Consider the following 27,992-nt stretch of genomic DNA (forward strand, 5'->3'; position numbering starts at 1 on the left):
AGATAACGAAGCGGTGTGTGCTTGTGTTTGCAAATAGCAGGAAAACAGAGACTCCTCTTAGGGTAGTTACTGTGCTGTAGAAAACAGTACTACCCACGTGTATAACGCTTTTGTTTATAGTGTGTTTCATCCTCCCTGAGTACCTGCTCAAAGGAGATTAAAGTAAATAAATAAACGGGACCGTTTCTGTTCGCCTTGACACATTCATTTCAAAAGGGGCAGAGGCGTTGCTCTAAAATAGAATGTGTTCTGGGGGTTCCCCGGGGGGCTCGGTTGGTTAAGCATCTGACTGTTGATTTCAGCTCAGATCATGATCTCACAGTTTATGAGTTTGAGCCCCGTGTCGAGCTCTGTGCTGACAGTGTGGAGCCAGCTTGGGATTCTCCCTCTCTCTCTCTGTCCCTCCTCTCTCTCTCTTTCTCAAAATAAACTTAAAAAAAAAAAAGAATATGTTCTCAATTGAGAAACTAAATCTCGGTTTAAATCATCATGTCTGTGTGGTTTGTGTATTGAGCCTGTGTTTTGCCGTCTATGTTTTATGACGCTTTGGTACACGGGGCTGCCCTGACATCACGGGGACTGCGTCCCCCGGGGGTTGACCACGCCGCACCCAACCGCCTGCTTTCTTGGGCGCTCAGCTGCGGGCTCTGTCCCTCCTGCGAACTGCCCGGGGCGGCCCCTGTACCCAGAGCCACGGAAACTGTTCAAACCTGCCCAGCCCCGGAACAGTCAGCGGCTCGCCTTGCCGGCTCAGTCCCCCCATGAAAACCACAGTAAAGGCTCCCCCCCTCTCTCCCCTCACTTCTCCTGCCCCCGACGCGGTGGCCCCGTGGGACCTGCCCTGGCCTCCTGTGTCCAGGAATCTGCAACCCTCAACTTCTTCCTCCGTGATGATCGCTTCGTGCCTGCGCGTCTCACGGTGCCTGCTTCCTGGGTGTCCCCCATCTGCTCATGAGAACGGGCCTCCGTTTTCAGAAGAACGAACAGTTCTTTCAGCCCAGTTGAAAACTAATGAATAAAAAAAGACCAGAAGTCACCTAAAAACAAAACACGGCCAAAGGCAGCAGGAATACACACTCGGACTTTGCGAGGTGCCAGTGTTAAAATCTGCATGGGCGAGAAGTTGCTTCATCAGAGGGGCGTCCGGGACTCAAAGCTGAAGGCGGGATGGATTATGGGGCTCGCAGCCTAAGGTGGACGAGAACGTCTGAAGTCAGCTCCCCAAGGGCTTTGCTAAGAGACCGTGAGACAGCAGCCCCCCAACCGGAAGGCGCGCCCGCCCGCCCCTCATCCGCCCTGTGCCCTCCCGACGTGAGGCCAGCCGCTGGCCGGACGTTGTCTCGTCAGCACAGACGGCACTGCAGGTGTCCCCGAAGCTGCAGGGGACTGGGGGGACCCTGGCTCTGGTTCTCCTGCGCTCCGAGGACGAGGCAGACACCCTTACCCGACGCACAGGCTGCGCTCTGACACTGCTCAGACTTCCTGCCGAAGTGACCGCCCCGTGCAAGGCCCAATCAGAGGGCGGGCTCTTCCACTCGCAAATGGGCCAGTGTTGTGTCCAGAACACGCACTTTCAGGGGATTTAGGGTTGTTTTCTGTGCCTGACACAACTCTGTCGTGGGCACTGTCCCCACGGACCTGGTCCACACAGGGCTTCACTCTCAGCAGGGCCACCAACACTGGACTCTCTAAGTTCAGTGTCTTACTCTGCACATTTGTGACCGGCATTAAGGCGCGTGTGGGGCAGGCTGGCGGCTCTCTGCTGGCGATGCTGTCGGTCACGCTGTCACCTGTGAGGTGTTCTAGATCTTCATCCTGTGTTACAAGGGAAGCAGGCCCCAGAGGGACAGCCCCCGGGCGTGTGGCCTGCAGCCACAGAGATGCAGCTGGCCAGTCCGGAATGTGGGACGCAGTGCGGGACCAGCCAGCATGCCGGAATGGGGAAAGGGGTGCGGCCAGTGTCCATCTAGGTCACGATGGCCAAACGTGCTGTGTGAGCCCTGACCCGAGGCTGTTTCAAGAGAACCTCAGGAAATCACGTCTCTGGGCAGGAAGGGAACACTTTGGCATGGACGGAGCAGTGCCCGTCTCTAGGGAACTTGTGACCTTCCTCGGCGGGTGAAAGTGTCATGATGGTGCAGACGAATGCTCACTTGCAGGAGAAACGGGCTGGAGGGCTCGAGTCAGGAGCCCAGAGTCAACGGCACCTCTGCAAACGCTCAGTGATGTGGGCAGGGGTGTGAGCGCATGTGAGTGTGAGTGTAGGGGCGAGTCTGTGGGAGTGAGGTGGCTGGTGACGAGCAAATGTGACCAAGCCAGTCATCATTGAATCTGGTGTCCGGAACGTGAGTCTTCATCTTATTATTTAAAATCCTTTTCAGTGCATTTAACTACTTTCAGTCTGTGGGAAACGTACTTGACCAAGAAACACGCGCACGAGACGGCTCCAGTTCCCGCAGGAGGGCAAGCCAGAGCGGAAGGCGGATTCGGTTGTGGGAGCCAGACTCCTCGCCCCTCCCGAGTGCTCGCCCATCTGGGAGGCTCTGGGATGGGGCTCACTTCTCCGACTCAGGGTCCTTTCCCTTGACCCGGAGCCGCTAATGCCGGAACGAGGCGGCCCACGGTGTGGCCACCTGGGCTGCTAAATACCCAGGTGGTTCCCGCCCTCATCCCCAGGGTCCACTAGATGTCCCCACCATCCAGTAAGCACCGCGGCGCTGCCCGGCGGCTGAGTCTTCTGCGCGTGGTCCCGCTAACCCCCAGCGCTGCCGGGGGCTGGTCAAGCCAGTGCCTTCCACCGGCGAAGCCCTTAGGACAGAGCCACCGAGAAGCGCTCTGTAAGCGCCTGCTGTTAGTGCTAAGTCTCTCATTTTTCCGGAAGATTGGATGCCCAATCTCTGTTTGTTTTATGTGAAAAGAGTAGGCTGAAGGTTAATGTTGAAGTAATTAAGTTCTTAACTGAAGTGAGTAATTAAATATTAATTGAAAAGAAGAGTAGAAGGTCTGGGAGACGTTTGGGTCTCTGTGCCCCATGCTGACAGGTTACTTGCAAATTCAGGTGGAGAAAGTTCTTGGACACGGGAGCCCGCAGCAAATGAGTGTGCAGGTTAAGCACGGGGGTCCAGGCACGTGCTCCCTGGGGCTGTCGCCGGCCGCCTCAAACCCGGGCACTTAGCTTCTTAGTGATGATGTGGGTGAGAGGCATTAAATTCTCGAGGGAATTTGCAGGGCCCCAGCGGATTTGTGGAGCCCGGACGCCACCCTGGAGGTGGGGTACAGTGGGAGAGACAGCCTGGGGAGTCTGTGCAGCTGGGGAGCCTGGGGGGATCAGTGAGGGCGGGAAGGGAGCCGTGGGGCCCCAGGACAAGGGGTCCCCTTTCAGGCTCATCACTGTGAACTCAACCCTGTAAGGTAAGCGATGAGGAATTTAAACATTGGATTGTAAACTGTGTAGACGCTATCTTGAGGCCTGAGAACTGGCGTGGTGGTAATGGGGGGGGGTGCTCCCTGAGGTCACACCCCACTCGTGCCTGGGCCCACACGTATCTGTCTAACAAGCACTTCACCAACGTCGCTGTGCACCGGGGCGGGCGGGCCACGGGGGAGATACGGAATGTGGGGGGTCTTCGTTCTGCCCGCCCACAGCGCCCCCCAGGAGCGAGAAGAGCAGTCGGCTCCCCGTGTTGCCCCAGGTTAGGTTTCCGGGGACCTCGTGCCCGTGTCCTTCCCCGACGACGACGGCTGTGTGGAGAGCTAACGCCGAGGTGACGGTGTCCGGAGGCGGGGCCCTGGCCGTGGTCAGGCCTCGCGGAGGGGCCTCCTGGGGGATCAGCCCGTGCTTGCTCTCTGCCTGGCGGGGGCACCTCAGCCCCGGGAGGAGGCTTCCCGACACACACGGGCTCTGGGGGCCCCTGGGGGCCCCTGGGTCTCCAGCCTCAGCCTCGGGACCCGGGAGAAATGCCTGTGGGCGAAGGCCCCCGGCGGTGGTTTGCTTGTTACCAGTGGTGCCCCCGCCCACGTGAGCACCTGCTTCTGCCACCGCGCGGACGCCGTGTGCGCGTCGAGCGCGTACTTTCAGGAGGAAGGAGGCTCCGAGAAAAGAGGTGTGCACGTCGCCAGCGTGGGCGCCGGGCTGAGGCTGGCGGTGCTCAGGGCTGGGGCGCTCGGCTGCACGGCCTGTCCCCGCACCCCAGGCCTGAGGACCTGGCCTGTCATACCTGGGACAACAGACATGTGCTTTCTCGAATTCTGGAGGCTGACGTCTGAGGCGGGGTGAGCGCAGGGCTGTGTCCGCGGGAGGTGCTGCAAGCATCTGGCCCCGTCCCTCCCCCAGCTCCTGGTGGCTGCCTTCCCGCCGGGCTGGTCCAGATCCCTCTCTGTAGAAGGACCGCTGGCCCCTCCACCCGGGCCCACGCCGATGCCCTCACGTTAACCTGATGACCTATGCGAAGACCTGTTTCCATCCAACGTCACATTCTGAGGTGCTGGGGGTTAGGACTCCAGCATCTCTGGGCTGGGGGATGGGGAGCGCCTGAGGGTGCTTTGGGGGCCCCGTGACCCCCCAATCCACACCTCATCTCTTAAAGGCGAATTCCACTAACTCATCACTAGATGATGCTAGAGCGTAAGTTTCTTACCCAGGAGAGGCGCTTTACCACTGAATCTTCATAATTGCAGATGTTTGGCAAATTTCAGAAGCATCATTACTGTGTTTCAATGGTATGATTTCACCTCCACGACATTTAACTAGTACACCGTGCCCTTGGGATATACAGAATTTATATAAATTTGGATAAGTTTCAAATATCCTTGGGATTTGTGTTTTATATACAATACACTTTATAAGTGCATGCGCTGACACTGGTTGTCGCCGCGTATCAGGCAGAGCAATCCGCGGTGTGAACCCTCAGGGCCCCCAGCGCGAGCTTACCCAGGAATGTGGCAACAGCCCGGGAGGGAGCGAGGCGGGAGGCTGGTGACTCACAGGCCACAGGCCTGGGGTGGGCGCGGCGCGGGCCTCACAGGGGCTCCCTGGGCCCGCGATTTCTCTGGGGGAGGGAGGTGCTGGCTGGTAACTCCTACAGGTTCGGCAGGAAGCACTTGGCCCTAAGTCACATGCCAGCTTCAGGGAGCACAAGGAGGGGCTGGTCCTGTCCCCTGCCCACCGCCCCCTTGTGCCCCGGCAGCGCCTTCTTCTCTTCTTGTTTCGCTTTGTTTGCGGTGGAAGCAAGAGCAGACAGAGAAAGTGCACAGACAGCACCTTAACGAGAACTCGAGCCTCAGGAGGCAGGGGTCCTGGGGGTTCTTCCGCTCAGGACACGGGAGGGGTCCTCCGGGCCCCACGTGCTAGGGGTGCCCCAGGGGGAGTCCGTGTGCGCGGTGGCCGGCCCCAAACTCTGGGGGTAGGGCCCTCCGTCCGGTGTAGGCACGCCGCTCGGGACAGCACGGCAGCGGGAGTGGAGGGCAGGGGTGGCGCACAGGCGGACAGGGCTCCCCGGACTGCGGATGACGACAGGTGGCCTGGCTGCGCTCACCCTTGCAAAACGCTTCGACCTCGGGGGGGCCAGGCGCAGTGGCTCTGTCTCCAGTCGGCGGGGGGCCTTTGTGATGAGCTGGCGCTCCAGCGGGTGGGCCCTCAGCGCCGTGCATTAGGCGGCCCCTAACAAGGCCCCGCGGCCCCACATGGCACAGGCACCGGGCGGCGCCTCAGCGACCGTCGCACAGCAGACCGCGCGGAAGTGGACGGACTCCAGCTTGAGAGCTCAGGGTAGAAGCTCGCCGCGGTGAAACAGGCGGTCCTGGGGGGTGAAATCGGGGTTCTCAAGTCCCACGTGCGGTGGACACTAGGGAGTCTGTCCTTCTCTGCCTGCCTCGTTGCTCACATGTTGCGTGGAGCCCTGCAGTCCCAGCCGTGCTGGGGCCAAGGGCAGGGTTTCCTTCTCTCTCGTCGCCAGGTGGTATCTCCTGCTTACGGAACCACTTCTCTATCCGTTCATCAGTGACGGACATGTGAGAAAGTCTCCAGAAGACCATGGGGGAGGGAAGGGGAAAACAGTTACAAGCAGGGAGGGAGGGAGGCAAACCATCAGAGACTCTTAAGCCCAGAGAACAAACTGAGGGTTGAAGGGGGTGGGGGTGGGGGGTAGGGAGACAGGAGCGAGGGGGAAGTGGGGGATGAGCACTGGGTGTTGTATGCAAGCGATGGACCACGGGAATCTACTCCCGAAGCCAAGAGCACACTCTCTACACTGTATGTTAGCCACCCTGACAATAAATTATATATATATATGAAAATAAAGTAAAATAAAATGTAAAAACTAACTAAATAAAATGAAACCGGAGGATATAAAAATGCATGTGCCCTCAAAAACACAGAACTTATGGATTGAGACACTCTTTTCCCATAAATGCCTGTTTGACAGGAAACAGATGTAATACTAGAATCTTCTTGAATGACCCGAGTTGGGCTGGTCTCCCCAAATAAATGGAATTGAGCTTTGTTTGTGTGACTGGGCTGGTGTTGTCTGCGTGGGGAGTTTTCTGGGCTGCTCATTGTTTTGATTTTATTTATTTATTTATTTAAATGCTTTTTATTTACTTCTAGGAGAGAGAGAGACAGCGAGAGCAGGGGAGGGTCAGAGAGAGAGGGAGTCACAGACTGAAACAGGCTCCAGGCTCCGAGCTGGCAGTCAGCATAGAGCCCGACGCGGGGCTCGAACCCACGAACCGCGAGATCATGACCTAAGTGAAAGTCGGAGGCTTAACCGACTAAGCCACCCGGGCGCCCCTGTTTGTTTTGATTTCAGCACCCTGGGTGAAGTCTCCCGTCCACACCCGCTCCTTCGCACCCGGCCCAGCCCCCTCGGCCTCGCCTGCCGCCTGCTGCATGCCTGTCCCGAGTGGCAAGTCCCCTGCTGTTCCTGAATAAACTCATCCTTTTGACAGTTCTGAGCTCGACTCAGTTTAGCTCGCTTTTCAGGTCGGTTATTGACAGAGTCAGCAGTGCTCTACTGTAGCCTGGGAAGTGGCTGAGAGACGACCTTAGACTTTCTCCACACGTCTGAAACCTCTGTAACTATGTGTGGTGACACACAGTGACCCGGCTTAAGGCGGCCATCACGTCACAAGGCATACACATGCCTAATCCGTACGCCCAGTACCCGGACGGGCAACGTCACATGTCGACTTCATCCCGACTAAGAAGAAGGAAGGAACTCAGGGGAAGCAAAATTCATCCCTCACATTCATGTCTCACAATGGTGCATCTTTGTGCTTGAGTCCCTACCCGGGCGGCCTGGGATTCAAGCAGTAGCCTCAGGGGATGAACTTGTCTCCATCACCGGCTGCCCATCTCAGGACAGGCGTCTGTATGGGGAAGATAGTTTTCCATCGTGGAAAGAACGGTGAGTTTCACTTTCTAAGTCATCGAGCCCTCCCGCAGTGCTTACCGAGCGCCTCCTCGGTGTCAGGCCGGTGCCCTGTGACACTGCGGGTCCCTTCCTGGCCCATTAGGGGCACATGTTCACGCTCTGGGCTCACTTCTGCATGTTACTTTCTGTCCAGAATAATGACAAGTCATCACCTGGCATACGGCTTAACGCCTCGGGCATTTCCCCTCCTCCTCATTGCCGGGAGGATGCAGACGGTGTCCCGTGCCCTGCCCCCGCCCTGTCCCCCCGCCCCCCACCCCCACCGCCAAGATGCAGACCAGGGGCCGCCCTCTGCTAGCCTTGTGCTCTCATTCTCCAGGAGCCACGCTCCATCCCCACGTGGCCGGACCCTGCCCCCCCAAGGGTCCTCACCGCCTTTTATACCACTCCCCGTGCCTGGACCACATCCCTTGTGATTCTCGATTATGATTCCTCGTCTCTCTTTTTCTCCTGGGTAACTTACCGTGTCCGCCTAGCGGGGCTGGAGCTGCGTCTCTCGACTTCACTTCACGACCCTCCCAAGCTCCTGCTGGACTGGGGGTGGGGGGGGGGCATTCCCACGCCATCTGGAAGGCAGGAGCCAGAGCAGCCACTCTGGGTAGACTCTTACTGTAATGCTTCCTGAGAAACGCCGAGGCCCACGCAGCCCCTTCCGCCACGCAGCCTTCCCCGTGCCCGCCGTGGCCTAGGAGCTTTTGTGGAAGAGTGTTACAGGCTCCACTGTGAGGTGCCTACTGGTTCAGAGCAGAGGAAGAAGCTATGGACACAGTAAGAAATAGAAGAGATTGGTCCTTGGCAGAAGCCAGGCCCAAGGCCAGGACTGTACAGAGCTACCCCCTGCCCAGTGGGACCTTCCTCCCACAGCGGGGCCATTTGCCTCCCTTGCTGTGTCGGTGGGGGTGCCCACTGGGGCCTGGGACGGCTGGTGCCCACGACTGTGGGTCCGCAGATCCGGGGGCTGTCCTTAGCGGCACGTCCCCATCACCCCATCTGTCCACCCATCCGTGTTTGTCAATCTATCATCTATCTATCTATCATCTATGTGTCATCTATCATCATCATCTACCTATATTATTATCTGTTTATCCATCTCCAGCATCATGTATCTAATCTACATGAGTTCATATTGATTTCTTTGGTTTCAATCCAATGCCACAGGTGGTAGTGGTATTCTAGAACCTTCCCCACATTTGTAATCCCTCTTCAACAGTGACAAGACTCAGTCACGTGAAACTTGGTGTAGTTTTTATTGTGGTAAAACTCACATCACACGAAACTGACGCCCTGACCCATTCTTACCTGTGGGGCTCAGCAGCGTCAAGCTGAGTGGCAGTCCCTGCATGTGTCTCCCACGCCCCTTCACCAGAGGGAGCTCTGTCCCATCAAACACGGACTCCCCAGCCGCTCCCAGGTCCCCAGTGACCACGTGTCCCCAGGCCCTGGTAACCAGGTGAACTTCACGGGTTTCGCTCCATCCCCTCAGTGAAAGCAGACTGCGCATGTACCTTCTCTCCACGCCCTCGGCGGGAGCTCTGGAGAAGCTGCCCAGGACCCCTGCCCCGAGGGAAAGGAGAGGGATGGGAGGGGGAAATACCAGGTACCCAGAAGGGGCTTCTGCAGATGCCGCCCCGCCCCTTGCAGCCCCCCCCCCCGCCACCTCAACCCCACCAGAGGGACAGCAAGGGGTGTGGGGGGAGTTAGGAGGCTGCTCAGGGTCAGCCCTTCCCCACTACCCCCACCCCTGCTTCAGGACAGGCAGGCTCCCCAGCAGAGCAGGAGAGAGAGGGGAAGGCTATGGAGGGGGAGGGGAGAGGACCCCTCCCTGCCCCTCCTTAGATAGAACTCTGGCTTCCACTGTTGCCCAGAGGTGGGCTCTCTCCCTTGCTAGCTGCTCCCCTGCAGGTAACACGCTTCTCTAGGTCCCTGGTTGGGGGAGAGCTGGGCCCCTGGGGGGGATTGAGTCTCTGGGGGGGCGAGCTGGTCCCTAGGGGCTCAGTCAGCTTTGGCAAGGACTTCAAGGCGCAGCACAATTCCCCTCTTATAAAAACAAAGCAACTGAATTAAACCCGGATGTTCTTCCTTGACCTCCTGACTTGAGCGCAGGCACAGGGTTGGGGCAAATGTGAACCAGATGACGTTTACCTTTCCCATCTTGTGCACGCAGGTGACGGGGCCTCTCCCCCCACTCTGGCACCTCGCTCCCTCGCTCCTTTCTTCCTCTCGTGTGTAGCACGTTTAAAAGGTGTGAAACATGAAGGTGGACTGGAAATAATGAGACTGTTTATGCGTTGAAACAAGAATTAAATCTGTAAATATACAGCCCATGAGCTGGTGTGGACAAGTCTCAACACTCCCATCGGTGCCTGAGCCACTGATTCTCATGGTCCACACCGCCCGACACACAGCTTCCCGCCAGGCATGCTCATCACATCCTGTTGGGCTGATGGCCACGGAGGGGCGTCCATGCCGAGGGCCCACGTGTGAGGACCACTGGCCGGCGGCAGCTGCTAAGTATTTTGCACACACAGATACCTGGCTAGAGACCAGAGATAGTGGTTGACGTTAACTAGGGATTAAAATAAAAGACTTGTCACTTTCTGGTCCATTTGCGATGCCAATTTTCTACCAGAGTTTACCTCCTGAGTCGTACCGTGTGAGTTAGCGCAGAAGAGAATTGCTAGTTACCGAATAGAATAATTGTCCCGCGTTCATTCCCAGGGCCACTGTCGTTTTGTGACGGCTCGTGTCAAACTGCTGAGTTTCTGACCAATTCCTGTGTATTTAAGTCCGTTGAACAAAAATCGATATGCAAAAACAACATTAACTCTGTGTGTCTGTTCACTTAAAAATCAGTGTTTAGTGATGGTATTTATAGTTGTCACCGAGAGCCGGAGCCGAGGCCTGCAAGGAACCCACTGCCGAGCGCCGCCCTCGGTGCCAGGAGGTCAGGGCCACATTGCTCACCACAGCGTCCGGTCTGGTGAGTTCGATTTCATTTGCCTGAAGCCAAAATGTCCCCAGACGACTATGACAAAAGGCGTTTTACTTTAGAGACAAAGTTGTGCTCAAGTTGTGGCCACTTTGGCTCCGTGTTAAGGCCTAAATCTGCAGAACTCATTTGCCTCGTGTCCATTACCTACTTCAAATGAAGGCTCCTCATTCAATCTCTTTTTCACTTTTTAATACTTTTTAAAATGTTTATTTATATTTGATAGAGAGAGAGAGAGACAGAGCATAAGCAAGGGCGGGGGAGGGCAGAGAGAGAGGGAGACACAGAATCGGAAGCAGGCTCCAGGCCCTGAGCTGTCAGCACAGAGTCTGATGAGGGGCTTGAACCTAGGAACTATGAGATCATGACCTGAGCCAAAGTTGGGCATTCAAGCTACTGAGCCCCCTAGGTGCCCCTCCTGATTATCGTGGTGACAGCAGGCTGGCGCTCTAAAACTGGGTATGTCTATGGACTTGTTGACCTCAAAAGCCTACTCTCTATCTCACATCTGGAAGCTTTCATCCATCATGTTTCAAATGCAGAAGGAGAGTATTTCTCAGGGACACGGCTTACTGGAGATTGAGGCAAAGGCCTCTAGTAGTTTGGTTTGTTTGCAGTATCTCAAGAAACCACGTTTTCTCTGAAAACAACTGATACAAGCTTTTATTGAGAGCTAACCATTTGGAATATTTCATACGTTTTTACCAAATTACAGCCAAATATCATTAGTGACTACCAGACCACAGAGAAAGGGCAGAGGGGAGAATTTAGCAGGTGTCAGAGAAGATTCATTAGGATTAGATTCCAATGTTAATGAAGGAAAGTCACCTTGGAGAACAGGGCCAGTGCAAGGCACCCCTGTCCTGGTGGGGGCTCACCAGCTCTGGGCCGCCTGACCCGGGGTGCACTTGGTGCCTGGGGTCCCCCTCCACGTGGCTCGGATCCCAGCGGCACGGACAGACCCTGCGCTGGCCGTGAGTGCTGTGGGGAATCACGCAGAGCAAGGGCTTTGAAGCGAGAAAGGCAACGTGGAGAGAGGGGTTAGGAAAAGCCTGCCACGTGGGCGACCGCTCCCCGGCACGGGCACCTAGGATCTCTGTGGCCCCTGGGAGCCTTCCTCCTGCGCCTCGGGTCAGGTCTCCGCCCGGGGCCCAGAGCAGGCCTCTGTCCTGTTGTCTGTACCAGGGGCCCCCAGACGCAGTGACCCCCACCGCGCTGCAAACCCAACGCCTGCACACCTCCATCCAGCTTGGGCGCACGGGCCCCTGGGAAGCCGACGGCAAGGCCGGCTCGTTGGCTTATACGTAAAATAAGAGCATCCGTGACCCCTCACAGACCAACAGCACTACTGGGGTTGAACATAAGTGTGAAATCGAAAGTCTCAACCACGGCATCTCCAGGGCCCAGGACCTAAACGTTGTTCAGTGAGTATTTAGCGAGTCAGCGGACGGCCGATAGAGACACAGAAGAGTTGGATCCATTCGTTCACCCAGATGCTCAGCCACAATATATGTGAGGATATTGTGAGTGTGTAGTCACTGTCACACGCTTTTGCAGGAGCCAGGGACAGCGATTGCAGTATATTTCTTGTGCTCAGAAAGCTCACAGTCTGATCTCAGGCCAGTGAGCAGGTGACATGTGATTAGATACAAGATTGAGCACCGTTTGGGGAGAAGAGAAAGAAAGGGATCAGTTCACGGGGGAAGGATGAGGGCGACCCTCTCAGGAGACGGCTGAGGTCATGTCAGAGCTTCGCCAGGAGTCTGGTAAGTCCGTGGAGGCGAGGTCCCCGCGGGAGCGGGCGGAAGGGCCCAGGGCAGAGCTGTGATGAATGCACGAACCTGAAACTGTTGGTGACTCTCCCACTGGGAGACGGTGAGGCGCTCAGACGGCAGAGTCTCCTCCACGTGAAGGGGGGTCTTCGGATGTTTCTCCAGGAGCGGCCCTGGGGGGTCTGAGTATAGAGACAGCACTTTGGCAGGTGACAGGGGTCAGCCCAGTGGGACGCTGCTGAGGGGGCTCCTGGGGGGCCGTGGGGCTGGTCTGACAAGGGAGGCGGACGGGAGCCTCGGGCCGCAGCACCGCAGCGTGGTGTCCACGGCGCTTGAGGACAGGAGCCCGTGTTGGGAGGGAGGGGGGAAGGCAGGTTGGGGAGGCTGGAGGAAGGGGCTGCAGGGGTCCCCCAGGGGGTGACAGTCACAGGGGCTGGGACAGGAAGGCCTGCCCGTGGAAACACACATGAAGGTGGGTGTGTTTGGAGCGTGGTCTGCAGGGTCACTGGATCTCGGCTTTGCAAAGTGTGCTATTGGTAGAAAATTGAATTTTTCACACTCTACGCTGTAAAAGCCCATAGCAGTGTGATGAGATCATGTGGAAATGGGACTCTAATCGTTCAGGGGAAAACCCATCTTGTCCATTTTAAACCACAATGACAGTTGCATGGCCAACTACCTAGGAACTCAAGGTGGCGCTATTTGGCGGGACGCCAAAGCTCGAGGTCTGGTCTCCCGAAATCGTTGCTTCTTTCCTGACATAACATCTGCACGGAGCTCTTCACCGTAATTAGGAATCAAGTAACAGTCCTCGGGATGGACTGAGTGATGCTAACTTAAGAGCTCACGAAATAAAAATAAACAAAAATAAAGAGCAGAAATCTTTCCAGTGTCCTGATTTTCAAAAGGCAACTCATTTAAAGTATCACATGATGGGCAGTAAGCTGAAAACATCCAAATGGGTGCTTCTTTTTCTAGTCATCGCTTCTTGTTTTCATGGTGTTGTTGTTTCGAGTCAACAGGCCATTTGGGGGCGGGGGGCACGTCGTGGCTTGCAGGGAGGCTGGGGGGCGAGCAGAGATCTCACCTTCACCCACCCCCTTCCCTGCCACATTTGTTACCCCTGACGGAACAGTGTTAACGCATTTAAAATGAACATGACACAACTTTCTTTGCACTTGTGTCGACTTCTGGGAAAACAGTGCAGTTTTCAGTCTAATGCTGACGGGATGAAAACGTTCACTGAAGGATTATGGGACTAAAAATGCATATATATATGCATTTTTAGTCCCATAATATATATATATATATGTGAAGCCTTCTTTTCTGAAGTATCAGGTATGTGTCTTTAATTTCTCTTGGAAAAGGAGACTGCTGTGAGCGGTGGCGGTCGCCCAGTGAGTTCCGCGGCAGGACCCTGCAGGGGCCCAGCCCTTCTCAGCTGACCCGCCGGCTGCTGCAGGGACGACCTCCCCCACTGTGTTACGTGCACTGGGAGGCTGGACTTGGCGGTCCTGACATTCACCAGAGACTTCTCGTCCCCGTCGCCACGTCCATCGCCTCGTCTCTGGACCTCAGCGGCCCGGAGCAGGGGGAGGGAGGAAGCGGCGCGGGGTCCCCGGCGAGCTGTTCTTCCCCAAGACCTCGGTGCCTGCTTCCTCGGGGCCTGGAGGGGCAGACTCGAGAAGGGAGCCCTGCACATGTGACCACACAGGGGGGCCCGTCCCACCCCGAGGGGATGAAGCACCTGCACCGCTGCTGCTGGCTTCTTTTTTTTTTTTTTTAAAGGTTTTTATTTATTTCTAGGAGAGAGAGACAGTGTGAGCAGGGGAGGGTCAGAGAGAGAGGGAGTCACAGACTGAAACAGGCTCCAGGCTCTGAGCTGGCAGTCAGCACAGAGCCCGACGCGGGGCTCGAACCCACAACCGCGAGATCATGACCTAAGCGAAAGTCGGATGCCCAACCGACTAAGCCACCCAGGCGCCCCAGTGCTGGCTTCTTGGTGGAGGCCGGGGCCTCCTCTTCCAGGCGGGCCCCCGCCGCTCCAGGCGGGGCGGAGTGGCTGCAGACACAGCACCCTGCCTGAACCGCGTAAGTCTGGGTCTGAGACTCAGCACGACCTAACAACGTGTCTCCTGTCATTGCAACTCAAGAGAGTGTACAACAACCATTAACTAAATACCGTAGTATTTATTAATTTTAAACTCATTTCAATCTGTGCCATTTTTGCATACATATGAAATCTGTAGCCTTAATAAGTGTCCATTTCTTCTTAGTAGATAGAGAAATTGAGGGTAGTTCAACAATGAAATATATAATGGGGAAAGGGTGCCATTTTCCCGTGATAAAAGTCTTTGGTCTATATCATTTTTTTTTCCGAGTTTAAAATAACACGAGAATTCACTCCAATAAAAAGTAAACATTACTTTTCTCAAAAAATTTAATTGCAGAACTATTTACAAGAGGTGGACATCAGCAATACAGAGATCAAATGAGAGAGGCCTCATCACAGAGGAGTCAGTGGAGAAAATGGTCGGCATGTTTGTCTTAAAATCAGCTGAGAGTGAGGGAAAAAAAAAGTCATGAACAAAGAGAACTCAACGCAACCTGGTGGCGCCTTAAAGAAATGACCGGCGTTCTGATAAGTTATTAACAAAGCAAGCCGTGGCGGTGACGGACCGCAGAGCGTACGCTCCCATCAGGTATCCTGCATGCTCCTAACCAGAATTTATCAAAAGAACCATTAAAGCATGAGAAAGAGAATTACGTAAAATAGCTGAATCCCGATGAAGTATAACTTTGTACAGATGTGGAATATTTGGCAACTCTGCTCATCCTCGTTGATATGATTTCATATGTATATATATTTATATATATATATATTTATATACTTCTTTTTAAAACGTGAACTAAACAGCTAGTTTCCTGGTTCTAACATTCCTTGAATTTCTATAGGAGGCATTGAATTGAGTCCTTAGGCCACACCTGGGTATTTGGCATGTAACACGGGGGGAGGGGGTATGAACTGGTCTCCAGACAGGACAGACCTGTGCGAGGACAAAGTGGCTTAGTGACTAGAAATCCGAGTTCAAAAGTGGCTTGGGGCTATTTACTGCTTGTGGAGGAAACCTTTGAATTCAGCAAACCAGCTGTAAGGTGGAGGGAGAGACACACGTGCTGAGCCCTTTTTAACCTGACATGGTCCTAAAGTCGGGGTGGCCGGGGGGCGGGGCATGGGCGTGAGTTAGGGGAAAATCAGGGAATGGTGAGTGGCGTCCATAAGGGACCACGGACAGCCTCAAGCTCCCTTCGTGGGCATTAGCCGAAGTGTAGAGTATACTGCCTACGGACACTACCGTCTACCGGCAAGAGAGAGATCTGTACTTAAACGGGCACAAGAGACCCGGCCGACGTCTGTCGTTACGACCTCTCCCCTGCTGAGTACGTGAGGGCTTGGACTCCCAAGCCTTTCAGGTTCAGAATAAGCACCCATGGTGAACAGTCACATAAAGTCTAAGAAAGTGGGGTGGTAAACCTCTGTTACCTTAGTTGGCGTATGTACAAAATCTTTTTAAAAAGTCGTGGTCCAGTAGGTAAGTGACGCTCCCTCTGCAAAGAAGTCACGTCATGTGTTTGCGCTGAAACTTGAAATAACTTCTTCTAATGCTGGAGAAAAATGCCAGGGTCAGGGTCAGGGTCAGCGACTCATAAAGTTGCGGCCGCGTCACAACGTTGCAGGGATGACAAGGTGGGTGTTTCTTGGAGCGTTTGCGTGGACCACTTCCGCCTTCTCTGAAGCATGAGCTAGAATAACCGCAAGGAGCTGCGGCCCGAGGGGCCAACTTCACGAATCATTAGCACTTTTGGTCCATCTGTCTGATTCCGTTCCCAACTTACGCTTTCCTGCATCCCCTCGAACGTTTGGCTTCGTTCTGTCCGTGCATCTAAGGCTCCACCGACTAAGTAATGGTGAAAACACTGCCTAATTCTGGGCGGCACCTGGTTCTCTGAGATATTTATGAACCGACCTGACTTCTGCAAGCATCCCACACCTGGGCGGGGGGGGACTGTTGGCCAGAGGGCCCCGGGCCTCTTCTTGAGCAGTAATTCAGGCTTTTGCCACCTGTCCCCAAGGAGCTCAGAGGACTTTGGAGCCCACATGACACTGATCTTCATAATCTATCTGCGAGGGAGACAAGGGACAGGAGGAAACAGACGCAAAGGGAAGCCTGGCTGCCGTGTGACCAGGAGCCAGGTTGTTAGACTGGTCAGCTAGTCAGTTTCCAAAGCATCGTGCAGCCACTCTGTGCTGACGGGCACATTCCAGGTGTGTGAAAGGGCACCTCGCCTCCGGCGCTCTGGTCACCGCCCCCACCCTACTGTGACCGTCAGCACAGCACAGGGGACCGGGCGGGGGCCCTGCGCGACGGGCATGGCAGCGGTACAGAGTGAAGCTACGCCCAATGCTCCAGCCTCGCGGCTGGACGCGTTCCCACTCAGCAGCTGACCACATTCTCCATCTCTTCCCCTTGTGGTTTTCTGATCTGTTTTCAAGTTTTGACATCCTGTATTCGACCCAAACTTTCAAACAAGTGTAAACACATACGCAAATGAAAACAAAGAGAACGCTTGGGAAGTTCCAAGGGGGTGTGGGCTAGAGACAACAGTCTGCAACTACCTGATTAGCATGTTAAATTTGCAGCAAAAAAAATAAAATCAGCAGTCGGGCCTGGGGGAGAAAGGAGGCGTCTGGAAGGCAGCAAGCAGAGCACAAACCTGTGAACTTAGCCGTTTAGGCGGGTTTCTGTAGGGACCGGACTCAATGCTTGTTGGCTGGACTGCTGTGGGGGGCCAAATGCCGCCCGCGGGTGCCCTCCCACACGGGCGCACACCGGCGGGACGTGCCACGTTCATACGCTTCCTGCTGACGCCACCGCGATGTCGGGGGCCCGCTCTCACGCACCGCAGCCCGGCCACTCTGTGCAGCCTGGGGACGTGCGAGCTCCCAGGCTTGCTCCGCACAACAGCACCCGACTCCTGCCCAGTGAGGCTTCTGGGAACAAGCTGGCCACCCTTCCCGGCAAAATCCAGTGGGCTGGGGGTTCCCTAAGGTGCTCCACGGGCCACACGAGGTCCCGTCTGGCTGCACCGACCTTCTGGTTAAGACCATGACCTCTTGCACCCCTTCTTACTCGCCAGCAAGAAGTCTGGCCCAGAGCAGACAGCTGTTCCCACAGGAGGACGCACGGCCACAGGCACCTTCGCCAGGGCTGTCACGTGACGGCTTTCCGGAAAGTCCATCCTGGGCGGGGCTGGGGCAGGGGTGTCTGGCAGGGACACCCAGGGATCCCAGCCTGGGACCCTTTGACTGGCGTGGGGGGACCGTGCTGAGAAAGGCAAAAATCTAGAAGAGGCAAGACCCCTAGGCACCGATCCCAGCCCGGACAGCCGAGCGCCCTCAGCTGTCGCCTTCCCGCTCTGAGTGCTTCTCACGGGAGCCAGGGGGGAGAACCCCCCCGCTGGCCGGGTCACTGACTGTGTTTTTGTGTTTGCTTTGTAAAGAAGGGACCCTATACGTAACTGTTTTCTCTAACGGCACACTTTCTATTTAACACCAGAAGTCTTTAGTATTGATCGTGAGGTGAACACATCAACATTCTCTTTTAAGCAAGAATGTAAATTTTTGGTATCTTACGACAGTTCCATTCTCTATCCACCATGGGAAGGTCTACACATTTGCTGAGAGGAAGATGGTAACCAGCGTCACCATCCGGTGACAGTGCTGCTGGTGAACGGGACGCTGACAAACCGGGATGGGGAAGGGGAGTTAGTGGAAAGTGCGACATTCACCTGCTCGGGTTTTGTGGAACCTAAGGATCCTGTTTATCACACTTGTGTTTGGACTTTGAAAGTTAAACGAAAGCCTTCAGCGTGGCGGCGCCAACATGCTGCACGAGCAAACGGACGTGTAAACTGGCCTCGACGGCTCCGCCGCGTCTTCGGGGAATAAAGCTATCGGATCCGAGAACCCTGCGCCTTCTGCCCCCGTGCGTCCACAGAACACCGTGCGTTCCCATCGCATCCTCCAACACACGCAAAATCTCTTATTAGGATGGCCTCCGCGGCCTCCGTGACAAGGACACACTGCAGGTCGTATGATGTGTTTGCCAGAACTGCCTGAAAGGAGCCGGTCTGATCAACTAACACAAGTGTTACAAACAGTTTTATCTTTCGCTCCACGTACAATATGTAAACACGGCTCATCTGCATTTCACGGTGGGGTGTCGCCTGTGTGAAAAGTGAAACTATTGCAGTGAGGCACCGGCTGTGTGTCGTGTGACCTTCTTTGGGACTCGGTGAATTGACAGAGGCTCCTACGCAGCCCCCACTGCCAATCGGCGGCGCTGTCACATTTAGCTATAGGTTAACCTGCTCACCTATGCATGGTTCAGGCCGAAACTTTTGGGAGATTTTAAGATAAAAGTGAGTATACAAAACATAAAAAAAAAAATCCAAATTCAGTGAACACTTTCATTCAAGTCAGAGTCAGAGGATCTGGGGTCTAAGAACAGTTATTGTCTAATTTTAGAATTTGTTGTTCGATGTCTTGTCCAAGCTCCAGGAAATGGGATAAAATGCATCAGCTGGTAGATTTCCGTGTGTCAGCAGGTCTGTGCCCGCGTGTGCATTTTATATTTCCTCTCCCAAAGGGGTCTACCCCGACTTTGCTTTTCTGTGGCTCTTTCTAAAGAGCAGTTGTCTTAAACGACACATCATTTTTAAAGTCTAAAATGCCAATACTTGCAAATACATTTGTTTGTAACATAGTATTGTGACTACAGGAAGAAGCGGTGTTACTGTACACTACTCAGGATTTAAGTATTTATTTAGGTAGAAAAAAATGCTCTGAATACTCTGGGGAAATAGGATTCATTTATAGAAGAATATTTAAGGGTTTTTTTTTTTTGCATTTTTCAAGAATATACATTCGTACTGATTTTTGCTTCCAAATATATTTTAAGGCTGTTTGGTAAAATATACCAGATATGAGGCTCAATTTACAGGGTTTTGTTCTTACAGGGAATTCTTAATGACTCAGCTTTAAAAAAGTAAGACTTTGAAGCCAACATGCTTTGATATCAACTGTGCTCCAGGGAGCCCCATGCTTCGCAGGATGTAGAGAATGAGGAGAAAGACACACTGCAGGCTGAAGGAGCGCCCCCACAGGGGACGTGGCTTCACGGCATGTCCCGCGGGCGTGGCCAGGCTGCAGGGGGAGCTGGGTGCATGAAAGTGCCCGTCAAGCTGAGCAGACAAAGTGCTAGAGGAGGTAAGCCAGGGCTGCCCCGCCGCCGTGCCGAGTACACAGTACCCTCCGGGCGGCGGGGAGGCCCGTGTTTGGGGGAGGAGACACCTGTCCCCGGGGGTGATCCCGTTTCCACCTTGCGGTACAGTGAGGACTCCGAGTCTGGGATCGAAGGGACAGACTGGACAGGCTCTTCCTCTGAAGACGCGTCTGAACGGGGACATGGGTGACAGTGACTGCGTCTAAGCGTGAGTGACACACGGAAAGCCTTTTCATTCGAATCCTTCCTGCTTCGCCCTGGTGCCAATCAGAATCCTGAAAACTAATTACTTTTCTCAGAGTCCACAGCTGGAAATCACCGTATGTGACCTTTTTTTTTGTTTTTGTTTTTGTTTTTTTTTTGTTTTTTTTTGTTTTTTGTTTTTGTCATGTCTAAAACAGGCAAGAAATATATTCTTGACTTCAGCGGTACTGCATAGGACAAAAGAATTCTGGAAAAATACAAATGTAGGCTACATTTCTTCTTTACCATTTAAGCTGAGAGATACTTACCACTCACATTCATATTTCTTAAACTTTTTACATCACAACTGTCATTTTAAACAAGCAAACTTTTTTTTTTTAAGGATACCCTGGAAAGTCAACTGATAGAGCAGTTTGAGAATATATATACATCTATAAAAAAAAAAGTCACAGGTGCACACATGGGGAAGCTCACAGACAGGACGGTGTGGGACAGAAGTTACGAAGGAATAAAACATACAATGACGCTTTCATCGGAATGAGGCCTATTATTTTTCTCTTTACACTCCTGCTACGGGACAGCCGGCCTTCGGGAAGACTGTCTCTCATCACGCGTCACTCCCCTGGGTGGAGGAACACTAGCTTATTTGGGGACTGTCAGATGCCCCGCCGGATCATTCCGTCGGGCTCGGACGGGCGGTCCCCGGGCGTGTGGAGAACCGCACGGCAGGGTCGGGTGGCTGCAGAGATGGCTTCTCATGGACTTGGCACAAGGAGCCCGGTGCCAGGGCCGGCTAGACTCGGGGGGCAGGGGGGCGGCGCCCATGGGGGTGGGGGTGGGGGTCTCTTTCCTGCCTGGAGCTGGAGCAGGTTCCACTGGGCGTGTGGTGAGGGGCAGGATGCACCGCGTCCAGTTATCTGTTATTCTTGCCTCGAGTTATCCCACGATTTATAAAAATATAAATAACAAAATGTGAGCTGGGCTCCATCTGGAGAGGTGTTTCCCATGACCCTCTGAGAGCAGAGTGGATCAGGTAGGGGTCCCCATGCCGCGCGTGAGACCATGGTGGGGGGACAAGAAGGGGGCAGCTGGTCTGGCCGGGGCTCGGCGCACGGCAGAAGTGAACGCATTCCGGTGTGGCTACGGCACAGAGAACACGACAGGGCGTATTCGGTGGAGAAACGAGACCAAAATCGCTGGGTAGGTGAGAAACTGTACAAGCATTTTGTTAAAAAGAAAAGAGAGGGAAAGGCGCCCCTAGAGGCGTGTCTGGGCCTCCGGGATGTAGATCTCGATGCTGTCTGCACGCTCCGAGGCCGAATTCTGGCGGAAGGAGGCCGCCCGCTTGGCAGCAATGAGCCGCCTCCGGGCTTCCTGACGTTGTCTGTCCGGCAGGTCCAGGGACTTTTCTCTCGTGATAGGAAATTTTCCTTTGGGGGGCTTCTTTGGTATTGGAGGGGGGACCTTTCTTTCTTCCTGAAAAGCATCACAAGTCAAAATTGGGGACATCAGAAGGGGCTGGCGCCAGTCCGCGAGTGACTGCAAGCTGCCCTGGACACCCGGCCCCACGCCCCCTGACTTTGGCCTTGCCACCTGCCTGCTGGGCACCGTGACTTCCCTCACCCCTCAAGGGCAGGGAGACGGGTTAGGTGACGGCCTTGCACATAAGGAACCAAGTCCCGCACAGTAACACGGAACGCCTCCTTGGTCTCAGGTTTACTTTTGTGTTGTTGCTAGATTAGCTTCCTTGGCCTTCTCTGAGCACTGGCAAATGCCCACGACTTCAGTCCTCGAGCATCCCTGGCATTTTGGAAGGTGTTGCTTGACATCCCTGTCACGTACTACAGACTTTTCAACGTACTCTGGATCCTAAGCACCTTCATGAAAACCATCTTATGTTGGGGAGCTATTGGACAAATTCCCTGTTATGGGCCTAAAACTCCTTGACATTAACTAGATAAATAGAGAGATGATAGATAGATAGATAGATAGATAGATAGATAGATAGATAGACAGATAGATATGATGGATGGATGGATAGCTAGACAGACAGACATGATGGATAGATAGATATCTAGATAGCTAGACAGACAGACAGTCAGATAGATTTGATGGACGGATGGATGGATGGATGGATAGATAGATGGATAGACAGATAGATAGGTATGATGATGGATGGACAGATGAACAGGCAGATTGATAAACAGGTAGATAGGTAGATAATAAATTAAATGACAGATAGATATGATGGACGGACAGTAGATAGGTAATAGATGATAGATAGATAGATAGACAGACAGATATGATGGATGGATGGATGGAGGGATGGACAGATAGATAAGATAGACTTTTCACCTGCTTGGTAAAAACATGCAAATAATTACTTGTGACCTTTAGCTCATATTCTTAAATATGTCACAAAAATATGTGTATGCCTTTTCCAGAAGGCTAAATCACACAGTTCTGCAGCAAATACAATATATACCATTATATCCCATCTTTACTGTTCTGGTGAAAGGTCTGTGGCCCCAACCCTCATGTTATTTAACGCGGATCCTATCTAACAAAGCTGGACCCAACCCGGACTGCCCTTCCCAGCAGGTGATGACAGGGCCCTGCATAGCCAGCCACCTCCTTCCCAGGGAAGGTTCCTGGCAGAAGGTGCTGGAACCCTTTCCTTTCATGGGCACGCATCTAGTTGTCGGGAGACCCCCTCCCCCTATGTCTTACTCCCTTCAGCCTCTGCAAACGGGCCAGACGCGCTAGGACACCGTGGGGGAAGGCACAGCGCGGGCGGACCTGCGTGGCAGACCCCACTGCTGTGCAATGTAGGTTTTGGAAGGAAGACTGCTTTGGTGTCTGATACTTTATTCCCATGGTGTACTTTTAAATGACTCGGCCCAGAACGACTTCTTCCTGACCCTGGCAGGCATCTTCGACAACGAGGGTAATGGGTTTGTTAAGGATTTCAGCTCTTTCAAAAGTTAGTTCCTACGTTAAGCACATGACTGTCTCTACCTATTTCTTTTCTCCTCAGTCATCAGCCTCTCAAGTGTGGGGCTTTAGGAAATACACAGGAGGGATTCTTGTGGGAGTCTCCTGTTTACAGGCGTACTGTGGTAGGAGAGGGTTGACCAGGTGGCCCTGCGGGTGGACAGGACAGAGTGGCTCATGAGCCCACGGCTTGGGGCTCGGTGGTGTGGCTGTCTACTGTCTGCAGTGGGGTGTACACCTTCAGCAAGAGGACCCTTCTCTCTGCATAGCTTAGGTAGAAGGGCTTATACTAGTTGTCAGTTACCGAAGAATAAAAAATAGGAGGGATCACTGCAAATCCTCGGAAGGATGAAATGGGTTCTAGTTTTAGTATTTTATCAGAATAGTGTCTTCATTGGCAGTCACTTAGGCTCTCCTTCACCTCAAAACCAAACCACAGAAAGGACTTGCTAATGTACCGTTTATGGCTTACAGACGGCCTATGCCTTCCTACTTCCCTCTGCCCCCTAGTCTCAGTAAAGAGGGGGCGTGACAGTCATCCGCAGTGACATCTATGACATCGAGGCCAGAACTCCACCGACACAATCAGTGGCACCTTTGGGGGAAGACTGAGGGTGGCGTTGATGGCTTTCTTCTCATCAGCTATGGAGACATCCTCTGCTGCATGTTAACACCACCCCGAAGTGTGCTGGATGAATTTCATCATTTTATTTGAATCAATAATGTCTACCTAGAAAATCAGATTCTGATTACTTTAAAATGTGTTAGGAAATCAATGTATTTATTGCTAATTAAGACCTAACTATTAGCCCTACTAAGGATGATATCTGAAGGGGAAAAGTCAAATCATAGGAATTTAATGGAAACTTTCAGGAAAGTATTTAAGGGCGAAGGCTGAGAGATCTATGGGAAGTTTACATCTCCAACCTGTTCAGTGGAGCCTACAATGTTTGCTTGTCTTCCAGAAACACCTGGAAAGTTCATCTGAATAGGAAGTAGTCATTGTAACCAGGCCTCAAGCCTTCCTTGTAGAGAATCATCTTGGTATAATCCAAGTACAGGTTTGATAAAGACACAGGGTAAGATCCCTGTAAGAAATGAGCCTCTCGGTCTGCGTGTGCCTTTCCGTTAGAGTCCCAGCGATATGGCAGGAAGGGCCCTGTTACTCGCTACCCCCGGCCAGCGGCTTTCATCCCAAGTCAGCTTAATGCTGGCTCTGCGCGCGCGCACACACCTGCACACCTGATCGCGTGCCTCTGACCCGAGACCATGACGCACAACGGAGCGCCTCTCGTGCGGCCGGGCTGGACGCCGGGAAGCCCGCGTGGAACGGCGCGTAGGGAGGGCGCGAGGCCCGGGTGGGTTACCTTTCTTTCCGGAGACTCGATTATCTTCCAGTCGTTGAGCTTCAGCTGGTGCAGCTCGTCAAACTTCATGCTGACGTCCTCAACGGACAGCTGCAGCATGTCCCAGTAGCCCGCCAGGTCCTGGGAGGTGGGTCTCGGCATGGCGCTGGGGTCCTGAGGACACACGGGCAGGAGTCGGAGCGCGAAAATCCCCGGGCGGCCCAGGGCTCGGGGTGGGGCGTGGGTGGCGCTGCTCCTTCCTGCAGGCGCTTTTCAAGGAATCAGACTGGGGGGAGGTGAAGTCATGCCGTGATGTGAATATCTGGGAGGGCCCACAAAGGGCCAGTAAGTCTATGCAGGCATTTGCCGCCTGTTAAAGAATATACAACGTACTGGGTGACTTCACCTCTATGACATTCTAGAAAACACAACACTGTGCGTCAGCAAAAAGCTGAGTGGTTGCCAGAGGTCAGGGCCCGGACTGCAGAATGCCACAGTAGTGGCTACGTGTCACTGTACGTCCAAACCCAGCCCACGTACGGTGGCAGAAGTGACCCTGACGTGAACCCCGGACGCTGGGTGAGGATGCGTGTCCACGCGGCTCACGGACTGTATGACACGCACCTTCTGTTGGGGCTGTTGACAGCGTACGCGTGCCCACGTGGTGTCACAGGGTGGGTGGGAAATCCCTGTACCTTCCCCTCAGTATTACCATGAAACTAACCCTGCTCCACAAAATAAGCCTGAGTAAAGAAAACACACTTGGCGCGCTCATTCACTGTTCTGCTTTCAAGATGCTTTTGTAGACCTTGAAAATGGTGGCAAATAGTAAACTTTTAAATGCTCGGCTGTTCCTAGAAGCAGGAGGCAGCCGTGCAGGGATGCGTGTGTGGCAGCGGCCGTGAGGCTGGGCTTGGAGCCTGTTACTGCCCCTCTGATCTTAGCGGTCATTCTAATGGCCGTGTATTTCCTTTTTTCTTTTTTATGTTGATTTATTTCTGAGAGAGAGAGGTGGGGGAGGGGCAGAGAGAGAGGGAGACACAGAATCCGAAGCAGCTCCAGGCTCCGAGCTGTCAGCACAGAGGCCGACACGGGGCTCGAACTCAGGGACCGTGAGATCATGACCTGAGCCGACGTCGGACACTCACCCGCCTGAACTCCCGGGGCCCCTGTGTGTTTACTTTGCTCCCGTGTAGAAGGAGGATGACTTTTATGGAGATAATTTATGATGGTACGGAAAGCTCGCCGACAGGTGCCAGCATGTGGCAGAGTGGACGATGCCTCGGAGCCACACAGTGGCGGGCTGGGAGCTGGTGAGGCCCAGGGAGGCGCCCTGCAGCGCACAATTTCAGCGCGCTGCCTGCAGTCAAATTGGGGACTTCCTTGGCCCCCTCCCGCCCGCCCGCGCCTGGTGATGGGCTGCAGCCCCGGCCTCCGACCCCCCCTTCCCGGGTCCACACCCCCGGCTTGAGCGTCTGCGTGTTTATGCGCGTGGGCCCTGCGACTCAGTGTGAGGCCGTCTCAGATTCAACAGAGACATTTCTGGGAATTTGCAGATATGTGCGGTTTTCAGCCTAACCCCCCGTGGTCCACATTGTGCGCAGCGTGGACCTGTGTTTGGTCTGCTTACACCCGCTTTACCCTGTGGCCTAGTCTGCATCTTATTCTCTTAAATAAAATGTTTACGTGTTTTCTCTGTTGTTGGGTGCTTTAGATGATGAGTTCCTCAAGGCAGTGACCATCTACGCCTGCCCCGACCAGGGGACAGGGTGCAGGGCTCCCCTCACAGCCGGGAATCCAGCAGATACGACAGAGGAGGCAGGAACACGCCTGCTAACCTGGTACCTGAGCATCTCACGCCCGTGTGCCTTCCGAGGAGCCTGAAACCATCCTGTTCCCCCACTTTTGTCAAATTAAAATACGTTTATTTATTTATTTTTGAGAGAGAGAGCACAAGCAGGGGAGGGGCAGAGAGAGAGAATCCCAAGCAGGCTCCTCACTGTCAGCACAGAGCCCGTCTCTGGACTTGACCTCATGAACCTGTAGAACATGACCTGGGCCGAAATCAAGAGTCGGACGCTTAGTCAACCGAGCCTCCCAGGCGCCCGTTTCCCCCTTTTTAAAGTGACGGTTATAGGGGCGCCTGGGTGGCTTAGTCGGTTAAGCGTCCGACTTTCGCTCAGGGCATGATCTCGCGGTTCGTGGGTTCGAGCCCCGCACCGGGCTCTGTGCTGACTGCCAGCTCAGAGCCTGGAGCCTGTTTCAGTCTGTGACTCCCTCTCTCTCTGACCCTCCCTTGCTCACGCTGTCTCTCTCTCTCTCCTAGAAATAAATAAAAATATTTAAAAAAAATTAAAAAAAATAAAATGACGGTTATAACTTCATGTCACAGGCGGATATGTGGTCACTTTATACATTTTGTGCTGAGCTTCAATGGGAGACATTAGAGAAAATGTCCTTTTTAATGACTCTAATTAAAAGGGATGAATCAGCAGCTCTGAAGTGCTATGCTTCCTCTGACGTGTAAGAACATTCTGTAAATTCACATCTCGGTGCAAATTAAAAAACAAAGCAAAACAAAGTCAAATCATCAAGCACCATGGTTACACGAGTCTAGCACAGACCTGCTTGCATTTTAAAAAAATCTATTTATTTATTTATTTAGAGTGTGTGTGTGTGTGTGTGTGAGAGAGAGAGAGAGAGAGAGAGAGAGAGAGACAGAGAGAGTGGGAGACAGTGTGAGCAGGGGAGGGGGAGGGAGAGACGATTGCAAGCAGGATCTGCAAGGTCACCACGGAGTCTGACTCAGGGTCGAGCTCATGAACGGAGATCATGACCTGAGCTTAAATCAAGAGTCAGAACCACAACCGCCTGAGCCCCCGGGCCCACTTGCATCTTAAGGAGCTGTTTGGTCTGAAAATCAACGTATGGATTTATGAACGAGCCTCTGTAGTAATGTGAACGTTCGTTACTTATTCCTGCAAGCGATGGTACGCGGACACTTTGTTTAGTTACAGAGAAGAGCATGTGTCTTTTACACACGGAGGCAGCGAGTATACACACGCTTTCCTTCTCTTCCATTTCCAGGAAGATCAGAGCCAAGTTTTCACACCAACTGTGTGCCTGGTACAGTGGGCTCGCTCCTCTGAAACACGCAGCCCGATTACCCTAGAGCCTCTTCTGAGCCCCTACGTGCAGTGGCTCCCGCGTGCCCTCAAGCCGCCTCCCACCCGGGCCTGCGTCCCTGCACCTGCCGTCACACCTGCTCACCGCCCACCTGCCTCCGAGGCCTGGGGGAGGGCGGGCCGCAGCTGTGCGGGTGCCCTGCAGGCCCGGGGGGGCTGTGTCCACGCACCCCCCGCCCAGGCCCCCACCCCGGGGCCCCTTCCCTGGACACAGCCACTTGGCACGCCCTCAGGAACCAGGTAGCCCGGGGGTTTGCTCACCATATTCTGTTGGCACAACCAATAGAACTGCTGGAATTTCTGGGACATCAGAAGCTGCGCGCTCCCCACGGCGCTCCGGATCTTCCCAAGGACTGTGAACCGGACAGAACAAAACCAGCTTGAACCCAGTCAATTGGAAACAAAAGCAGAAGCTTTACACACAGGGGGTAAACTCCAAGAGGCTGGGCTGCTCTTCCTTTGCCCGAAGATTAAAACTCCGAGTTTATTCTGCAGAACATGTCCACTGACAGGAGTTCTTTTCCAGTCTGTTCCATTTTTTTTCCTTTTTAAAAAATGTTTCTTTATTGGGGCGCGTGGGGGGCCCAGTCGGTTAAATGCCCAACTCTTGCTTTTGGCTCAGGTCCATGATCTCATGGTTCGTGGATTTGAGCCCCGTGTTCGGCTCTGTGTTGGTGATGCGCAGCTGCTTGGGATTCTCTCTCTCTCTCAAATAAATAGAGAGAG

The 27,992-nt window shown here is 53.8% G+C and overlaps 1 protein-coding gene across 1 annotated transcript in view; it reads right to left on the reverse strand.

Moving 5' to 3' along the window:
* Positions 1-20,942: 20,942 nt before the first annotated feature.
* Positions 20,943-27,992, reverse strand: part of DLGAP2 (DLG associated protein 2) — a 176,424-nt gene continuing 169,374 nt past the window's right edge. The window contains exons 19-21 of the mRNA XM_039223525.1: positions 27,528-27,619; positions 24,103-24,255; positions 20,943-21,217 (exon numbers count right to left, since the gene is read on the reverse strand). Coding sequence (XP_039079456.1) covers positions 20,999-21,217; positions 24,103-24,255; positions 27,528-27,619 — 464 coding nt within the window. The 3' untranslated portion in view covers positions 20,943-20,998. The remainder of the gene's footprint in view (positions 21,218-24,102; positions 24,256-27,527; positions 27,620-27,992) is intronic.

The sequence above is a fragment of the Hyaena hyaena genome, unplaced genomic scaffold, assembly GCF_003009895.1.
Source record: "Hyaena hyaena isolate Hyena2069 unplaced genomic scaffold, ASM300989v1 scaffold_1354, whole genome shotgun sequence".
Classification (NCBI taxonomy): domain Eukaryota; kingdom Metazoa; phylum Chordata; class Mammalia; order Carnivora; family Hyaenidae; genus Hyaena; species Hyaena hyaena.